Source organism: Micropterus dolomieu, linkage group LG21 (genome assembly GCF_021292245.1).
Source record: "Micropterus dolomieu isolate WLL.071019.BEF.003 ecotype Adirondacks linkage group LG21, ASM2129224v1, whole genome shotgun sequence".
Lineage (NCBI taxonomy): Eukaryota > Metazoa > Chordata > Actinopteri > Centrarchiformes > Centrarchidae > Micropterus > Micropterus dolomieu.
The window spans coordinates 19652102-19661444 of record NC_060170.1 but is presented as its reverse complement, the minus strand read 5'-3'; the positions used below and the strand labels follow the sequence as shown (position 1 = coordinate 19661444).

Here is a 9343-nt window from a genome sequence, read left to right as displayed (position 1 = left end):
CCAGATGTGAAAAACTTGTTGCATCTTTCCCAAAACGACTCATGGCTGTATTAGATCAAAAGGGTGCTTCTACTAAATACTGAGCAAAGGGTCTGAATACTTATGACCATGTGATATTTCAGTTTTTCTTTTTTAATAAATTTGCAAAAATTTCTACATTTCTGTTTTTTTCTGTCAAGATGGGGTGCTGAGTGTACATTACTGAGAAATAAAATGAACTTTTTTGATTTTTGGAAAATGGCTGCAATGAAACAGAGTGAAAAATTTAAAGGGGTCTGAATACTTTCCGTACCCCACTGTATGTGTGTGTGTGTGGTGTGGGGGGGTATGAATAGAAAGGCTAGCCCCCAATCAACCCAGCACAATAGAAAAGTCAAAGATAAATGTGTGCTATTTTCTTTCCTGGTTAATGCACAACCAACAGATTCTTTTTTTGCAAGGGCCAGGGTTAGAGGGACAGCCATTTTTGAAGCTCACACAAAGCCGAGCACAAGAAGATTTCAGAGGACAAGGCTACAAAAGCTGTTTGTAACACAAGACAGGGATAAAGAGGTTTTATATTAAAGGATGGACAGGCCACTTTTCATTGCAATGTGCTCCAGGCAGCACTAAATCCTAATGGGAAGGCCTGACAAGCATTTACACATTCTGTTCAGATTGATCAAGCTTAAAAACGTTTTTCAAGATAATTTATTGCAATAGCAGGTTACATTTTTTAATCTTGTGCCCAAACAGTCATGTCTGCTGGTGTTTTGAAAGCGATTGTTAAGACATTTCCAGAGACAGTCTGCAGAGGCTACTTTTACATCACAATTTAAATCTTATTATATTGCAAAGATGCAGCACCGATGTGTTCTTTTGAAGCCTTTGTTAGAAGAGCATGGATTCAATTCTCCGCAGTTTCTCCCACTGTATACTGCTATGTGGAGATCTGATCTGTGCCGAAACATTTCGATCTGTTAATCCAAACATAATCTTTCAGGTTGTACTTTGCTTGTTTCAACAGCTTTTTGTCCTGCAGCAAGGAATTGCTTGAATGTGTCGATGTGACACCCTTGTGGTCTATTTCTGATACTGTGCATTTGTTTAACATTCTTTGTTTCTTTCTTCTTCTTTTCTTCTAGGTGGGGAGGTACCCTACACCACTCTAGCTACGAGGATGATGATGGGCGTTTGGTGGATGTTCGCTCTTATTGTCATTTCCTCGTATACTGCCAATCTAGCAGCCTTCCTCACCATCACACGCATAGAGAACTCTATACAGTAAGTACGAGAGTTTGTCCTCTGTTGTCAGTGGTGGCTTATTAAAAATGTGTTCTTTTGAAAGTGGTAATATGATACAAGAACTGAAATCTAATACATATCACCAATATTTATGATGTTTAGTCACACTTGAAAGCTGCACATCACATTTACACAGATGCACACAAGTTCCATAATGCAAAGGAATGCAAGCTCAGGACACTAAATTATGTATTCATGCAATTATGCGCGCGCGCACACACACCTATACACTGTAGAGTTTGTGTGCGTACACGACAACTTGTTTGTAACACACAGAGACACACTGCAGTCTTCCCCACTGTGATTGTTACTCAGTGTGGAAATCCATTCTATCAGATACACATACACACACACAACCCAATTGCTTCCCTTTCCTTTCCTTCCCCTCTCTCCATCCTTTCTCCCCTCCTTTACCCCATTGTTAGATAGTAATTTCCTGTCTAGCTCAAATTTGGGACAATCATCGTGTGCGTGTTTATTGGTGTGTTTCCAGTGATGAAGGAAGGGAAGATGAGGAGAAAGGGAGAGAATAAGGCACAGTATGGAAGAAAGTAAGAAGAGTGCTTTTGCATGTTCCTCTCAGGTTGGGGGCAGATAATGTATCAAGGCAAATGGCAAAGCCTACACACACACACACACACACACACACACACCCCCCACACACACACACACACACACACACACACACACACACACACACGCGCGCACACACACATTATTTCCCTAAGCTCTGTGCCCTCTGTTTATCTATCCTTGTGATAATATGTTTTTCCTGCTTCTCTCCTGGTGGCACTAGGAAACGCGCATCTCTCACTGGACTAATCAGCATGCCGAAGCATCCTTTATGCCCGGCAGTGCCACAGTTAATTGTGCTTGGCTTTGGAATAAACAACATTTATTTCTCTAAATCTCATCACTATCTGTCTCTTAATTTGTTTCTGTCAGTTTGTCTCTTCGATGTTCTTTTTTTCTCTTTCCGTTTTTTTTTCTTGCAGACCTCCTCCTTTTTCCTTTTCTTTTTGTCTCCACTCTCCCTTCCTCTTTCTTCTTCATACTATTTTTTTCCTTTATTCCAAACACTTCTGTCGAGTCCCTTGGATGATGTGTAGAAAGAATAACTTCTTATTTTCTTTTGTCTATCCTTTCTTGTAGTGTTTTTTTTCCACTTAAATTTGCTGTCATTAATGAGTGCCTCTCAGTTTACCGCTTCATTCAGCATCCATTGAGCTAATTAAGGATTTCCATAAATTTTAATGCATTATCTTTCATGTGTTGACTCTTCTGGGGTCATTAGTGGCATAATTACCCCCTAAACAGCAGCACCCACATGGCCTCGGGCCTCCAAGGATAGGTGGTGGGGTGAGTGGTGAAAGGGCACACCAAAATAAACTGAGAGTAATCGTAAAGCACAACAGCCTCAATGGAGAGATGAAGAGAGTAGCCGAGCGGAAAAAAAGATTGTGATGTTGTGATTAGGGCGCACTTTTATCTGATAAATGCTTAATTAACATATTACACAGATGGAACAAGAGTGAATGGTTTTGTGAGTGAGTGATTGAGAGAGTGAGTTAGTATGGAAAAGAGCAAACAAACGAATATACGGACAGGAAAGGAAGATGAGGCCGGAGAAGGATGGAGGCTGTTTCTTTGTGTCTCAGTGAGCCGTCAAGACAGACAGGATTTTTAAGTATTAATGCCCTTGTTTCATCCTGGAAATGAAATAACAACTGAGCGTTCAGAACCCTCTCTGGACTATTTCACGCTTGGATGTTTTCCCTCAATTTCAGTGTGAATCCTTTAGGAAAACAGGGAGCGATGGCAGTGGAGAGTGGCAAAGGGAGGGAGCAAGAGAGCAGCATACAAAGAGAGAGACAAAACGGTATATGAACATTATAAAGTGGAAATGGAGAGAGGGTGTGTGTGGAAGAAAAGATGAGACGGATTAGGAAGAAAAAGGGGAGGAGAGAATCAAAGGTCAGGCGCGAACAAAGAGAGAAGGGTAGAAAGAAGAGTGGAAAGAGGAATGGAAAAACGGAGAGGGGAAGGGTTTGGGTACTGGCAAGGAGTCAGAATGAGAAATGGATTTCGGAGTGAGGCGGCACCTGTTGAGAGTGGAAAGAGATGGAGCGGAAGAACTAGTCAGGATGGGAAGATTGAAAGACAGATGGAGGCAGTGTCTGAGGGTAGAAAGCTTCCCTCCTGGCATAATGTCACACAGTGTCATATGTTATGGTTGTGAAAGATTGCCAATAAAATCAGTCAGGTGTTTTTGTGCTCGTGTGTGTGTATCTGAGCATCATAGTGGCTGGTGACTGCTCTGTGTGTATGGACGCATGTCCGGTGCATCCCAGTGGTCAGCAGAAACAGCAGTGCTCCCAATGGAGAAACTGGCAGCAGCTCATTTGGTTAATGAATATCTGGTGAGTATTTCTGAAGGGCCATGAAGTCACCTGTCCCTTTATCAGCCTCTGGTGGTGAGAAATGGACTGGAACTGCACTGTCCCTTTGACAGTTTATGGTAGCAGTAATAAACAGAGTAATGACATTTACACTTTCACAATAGAGATGGATAAGCAAGCTACTGTGAGGGGACAAAATACACATACATCGCTACTGAAAAGATAACCATAGAGTGACCAACAATAACAAGAAAGAGAGAAAATAAAAATCAATAATAAAAACACCTCTGATTATTTTTATTACATGATGCATACATGGAAAACTGGCATAGATATAATTATCTCTCTCTCTCTCTCTCTGTCTCTCTGTCTCTCTGTACCTAAGTACCATGTCAGCTGTATGTCATTTTTTTATGGGAAAAAAGTCTTTGGGTTTGGCTTCATTTCGCACAGATTGCTTGTTGTTCAAGGTTGCACAGCTGTCTGCAGTGCTTCAACAGCCACTTGTTAAAAAGTTAACAAACTGATCAAGGCTCTACTGCCTACACCCAAATTAATTTCCCTACAGAATTACTGAGGCAAGATAAGATCATCTTTGCCCTTTTGGCTTTTGAAAAAAAACAAAAGCCCATGCTTTGACTCTGCACATACTTAATCTTTTAACTTATTTTTAACACCTGAGGTGGCATAGCAGCCCAAGTCATTGCTGCAAAATAAAAAACAAAAATAAAAACAACTAAAAAAAAGCCACAAACTTGTATGTAATGTTCTCCTTAGTTTTGCAGTGTTTTTTTTCCCTATAAGCATTCTATTACCATTAGCTTGCAATGTGCAGAAACAAAGATATACACACAAGTTATTACACACACCTGTCTCTCTCTCACTCACACTGTCTCACTCTCTCACACACGCACACACACACACACACAAGCATACGCACGCACGCACACCCGCGCTATTTGTCACAGGATACATTCAGCTGCTGTTCACTCCATTTACTTGCTCATTGAGCTGCTTAGGGGGAATATAATTGGTTGCAAAATGAGCTAGCAAACACACAGGACACACGCACACATTTGATTCTCCAAAAGACAATTACAACATTATTCATATATGCACAAGACAACACACACTGAGTAATACATCTGGAGAAAATCTGTCGGTGTTTTTTTAAATTAAAATCTAGACATTTAAGTGTTTGATTAAAATAAATTGAAAGAGTCCTCTCCTTCTCTAAATGGTCCTTCTTTAAATGAGATGAAGTCCTTCAATATTTCCATAGAAATACAGTGGGTCATATGAAGTAAATATCACACTAGTTCATTTAGTCTGCATTAGTTATTCTTTATAACTATTGTAACACTTGCACAGGATGTTCTGTATTTTAGAGATATCACAGGATGAACATTGGTTTCTGTTATAATTTTGTCTACATATTTTATGGTGAGCATTATGGAGAGACACAATTTGGTTTTCAGACCAGCTGCGCCACACAATACACCCCGTAATATTTTCAGTTGCAAGTTTTTTAATGTGTTTTTCTTGTCAGGTTCCTTTTATCTGGATTTTCTTTGGTCTTAATAAAATCTAAACTCATCTTTAAGACGCATCTCTCTCTCTCTCGCTTTCTCCCCACCCTACACATCCACACACCATTAAATAAGCTTAGACTTACAACACAGTGAAACCAATTCACAAAGGGGGATTCCTGGCCAAAGAGTGTGCTGACAGGCGTACATATTCACAGGGGAGTGGTGGGGATGGGAGATTATTAGGGCCAAAGATTAATTGACGGTAATAAAAGATTCATGTTCACAGCAAAGTTCATTAAAATCTTCAAAGGATTTTTTTTGTTTTTTAGTCGGTCAGAGAGAGAATTGAGGTGGGCATGGGAGAGAGAGGATCCGCACGAGCCATGACCTTCTATAAAAGTCTGAATTTGTTATTTGCTATGTGTGTGTCTGAGTGAACAGCCTTGTAATACACAGTACCAACATATAGATTTGCCCATTGTTAAATCTGCTTTGTGGGTGTGTTACAGCTGAATTAATGAAGTAAGATACTGTACACTTGTTGTTCTTCATTAAGCAGGACATGTTGAGTGTTTTTGTGTCATGTTTTGTTTTACAAATGTGTGTCTCTCAAATCCATGGGTGGTATGTAGCAGCCATTTAACAAACAAACAGTAATTAGTTCCTGTAATGGTTCTCCATTACATTTCTCAGCGGCCAAACTCTTTGAGAGGCAACCCAAGCACTGTTGCGTTATAATTAACAATAGCTTGTGTATTCCCCCAGAGGTGGCAATTTATGGATGAGGGGTAGAGCAAGAGAGAAAGGAGGAGAGTGAGAAATGCGAACGGAAATTACCAGACAGAATGACTTGCGCTTTGTTTCATTTCTATTTCTTTGTTAGTGTCTCCCTTTTTCATGCTATAATTGTAGATATCAACTGTATGCGGTTAGCCAAGCCATCTTGTTCAGTACTGTGAACTCAGCCAGTGCTGCTGTCTGAACTGCTTTCCAACACCATTTTTTCTCACATTTGTTGGTCATCGCCCATCCCCATTTTTATTCTATGTCAATTACATGTCCCTGCCAACTCCCACTGTTGACCCATGGAGAGTTTAGATCCAAATCATTCATTTATGGGGAGGAGATAGTGTGAACCACCGTACAGTTGGCCAGCTCTTGAATACTTTAGTGCCTTCCTCTCAAGGCCTAGTCAGCTAACACTGGGACTAACAATCAACCAAGACAGTAACAAAAGGCATGATCATTCACCATGTCCCCTCCTGCAAACCTAACAGTGACAAGCCAGAAGCACTACAGGGATTTTATCCAGGTCAATGGATGAGCAAATGCTTTTAATCCTTTTCCTGTGTCAAAGTGTTTTTTTGTTTGTTTGTTTTTTTTTGTATTATTGCAATTTTATCCTAAATATATGATTTAAAAAATTGTGTTTTAGTTTTAAAATACTGGCTGAGTATACAATAGAGCTTCCAGGGTTACACACCCCTGTGTAACGCCCTTAAGCAAGACACAGTTTCAGGGCTGCTGGTTCACCAAGTGCACCCTGACCTCCCCGATTACCCCCAAACTGCCATAGTCTACATCACGAGTAGTCTTTGGAGTCTAGTTATTTTTTACAGTTAGCATGTACTCTTGCTTCATTAGCATGGACTGGCAACTCCAAAGCCACGTTAGAAAGTGTCATCATTGCAGTGGATGAGATAGCAGTGATATTCGGTACTACTATGATTGTGGGTATTTGTTGCACAGAGATCATGCTGTTGAAAACAGGGCATTACTACAACTGCAACCACCAAAGAACAACTAAAAGGTGACTGCAGTATCACCACAACACCAATACCCAGGGGATGAACTGAGCCCCATGTGTGATGTGAAGCGGACCGTTCAGGCAGAGTCTGCATGGTGCTTACAGTGAATGGATGGCTGGAAACAATGTGAGTACTAACTCTTTTCTCCGCTTGTCTCTCTCTAGGTCACTTCAGGATTTATCCAAGCAGACCGAGCTGCCTTATGGTACAGTGTTGGACTCAGCAGTATATGATCAGGTGCGCCACAAGGCTATGAACCCCTTTGAGAGAGATCCCATGTACTCCCAGATGTGGCGGATGATTAATCGCACTGGAGGAGGAGATAATAACGTTGAGGAGTCAAAAGAAGGCATACGTAAGGTAGGTCTTTACCTTTTTAATTAGCTGTCGGTTCCAAGCTAAGGACCGTTGACACATGTACAATCACTGTGGTTAGTAAGACAAACGTTGGAGTAGAGTGATGGGTTTTTAATACAGGGAACCAGGTGCAGAATAGCAGAAACATCAAAGCAATTACTCAGTGCAAAGTGTTCACGTTCAGGCCACCATTTGCCAACATTTGACATTTGACGCTTAATTTGATTGTATTCTGAAAAAAGGACAAAATTAAATGTCACATGCATGACATGTATTTCACCATGTAGTCATCATATATTTTTACAGTTTTTAATCTAAATTGCATTTAGTCATTTTAACATATCTACAGTATCACATAAGTTTCAGATAGTGTTGTAATTGAAGTTGAAGAGAGAAGGGGTTAGGGGATCTGTTTACTTGACATAAGATAGAATAAGGTAACATTAGCCCTGAAAACCAGATGAGTCCCAAGGTTTGGAGGAGAGACTGCTCTCTTGATCTCACAGAGAGCAGTCTCACTTGAGAGCATTGCTGCCAAGCAATTTGATAAATATCCAAACCAATCATAAAACAAGTCATGTGACAAAGACAGAGCACGGTGTGTACAACTGCTGTTGTCACTGAATAACACAGGTAGCTGGTACATAGGGCTAATTTAACTATTACTGTGTGTGATGTGATGTAATGATTTCAGTAGGGACATTTATTTGTTCAGTTCTTAATATGTTTATGTCCTTAAATTCTTCACACATTCATGAGTTTTCTTCTTCCAGACTTTTTTTTTTTTTAAATGACAAAATATTTACTCAATATTGTGAAATAATAAACTGTTTATACAAAACGCACACATGATCTTATGTGGTTTGACTTTGTTCCATATAAAGGCTTGGAAAAATTTGGCCCAATGCCAGACTTCTTTGCTGACCCCTGGTTTACTGTATATGGCATAAAGTACATTGTTATTGTACACAGCTCAGCCTCAGTCCAGTTTTAACATACAGCTCATGCTACAAGGTCGTCTGTGTTGTTAGGCGATAAATCTATCTAAGCGATGTTAATGATACACAGATAACGCACGCACTTTTTAAATACTTAATTCCCTTGGTGATAACCAAGCATCATAAATACCAGACTGCTGCATCTAATTTGCGCGCATCCCAGTTTCTGTTTGCATCGTCCTCCTCTCTTCCAGTGAGGGCCCCACTTCATCCCTCCTCCCTCTAGAATATATTAGACTTGAACTGTAGTCAGAATTGGAAGGGTTGGAAGGAGTGATTAAAGTGGCAGGTGGTGTTTTATAAAATGAGATAAATGCAGCACATAACAGCATATAAGTGCACACTATTAACACAGACTCACACAGTGCTTGCTGGCAGAGGTGTTTATTGAGCATGTATAACTAATTAGTAGTGTGCCTAGAATCATGAATATGTCAGTCTTTTATTTCTAAACTGAGCTTTACGTGTGTATAAGTAAAATATGTTTATCTTCTTAATTACCAGCTTGACACCAGCAGCTTGAGAAAACAGATGCAGCCTCTGATATGACGGAATTGGCATGCGTATAACTGTTGTTTTTAATAGTATGTAATTATTAAGAAGTCACAATATTGTGTGAACTTAATGTTAAGTCCTGCATAAAAATGTAAATATCTTTAATGCAGGGCTCACTAATTAAATCCCCAATTTGTATAGATATATTAATGTTTCAGAGAGATGTCGAAATTTTGACCACATATATAAAAGTGTAAAGAGTTAGATTCAAGCCATTTCTCAATAAATTCAATCTATCACATCGCTTTAGATACTATAGGTATGTTAGACATAAGCTAGAAACTTGTCGAGATATTGATCTCCTGGCATAATATATTGCATATATATTGGTGTGACAGTGGCACCAGGAGAGAATTAATGCATGTTCTGTGTGAGTATGGGGCCATGACATTATTATAGACTAGCATAGT

At 39.8% G+C, this 9343-nt stretch overlaps 1 protein-coding gene across 1 annotated transcript in view; it reads left to right on the top strand.

Annotated features, from left to right (window-relative positions):
* grid2 (glutamate receptor, ionotropic, delta 2) overlaps positions 1-9343 on the top strand; it is a 460903-nt gene that overhangs the window by 385293 nt on the left and 66267 nt on the right. Inside the window, exons 12-13 of the mRNA XM_046034186.1 lie at positions 1125-1263; positions 7188-7383. Of these exons, the coding sequence (XP_045890142.1) occupies positions 1125-1263; positions 7188-7383 (335 nt within the window). The remainder of the gene's footprint in view (positions 1-1124; positions 1264-7187; positions 7384-9343) is intronic.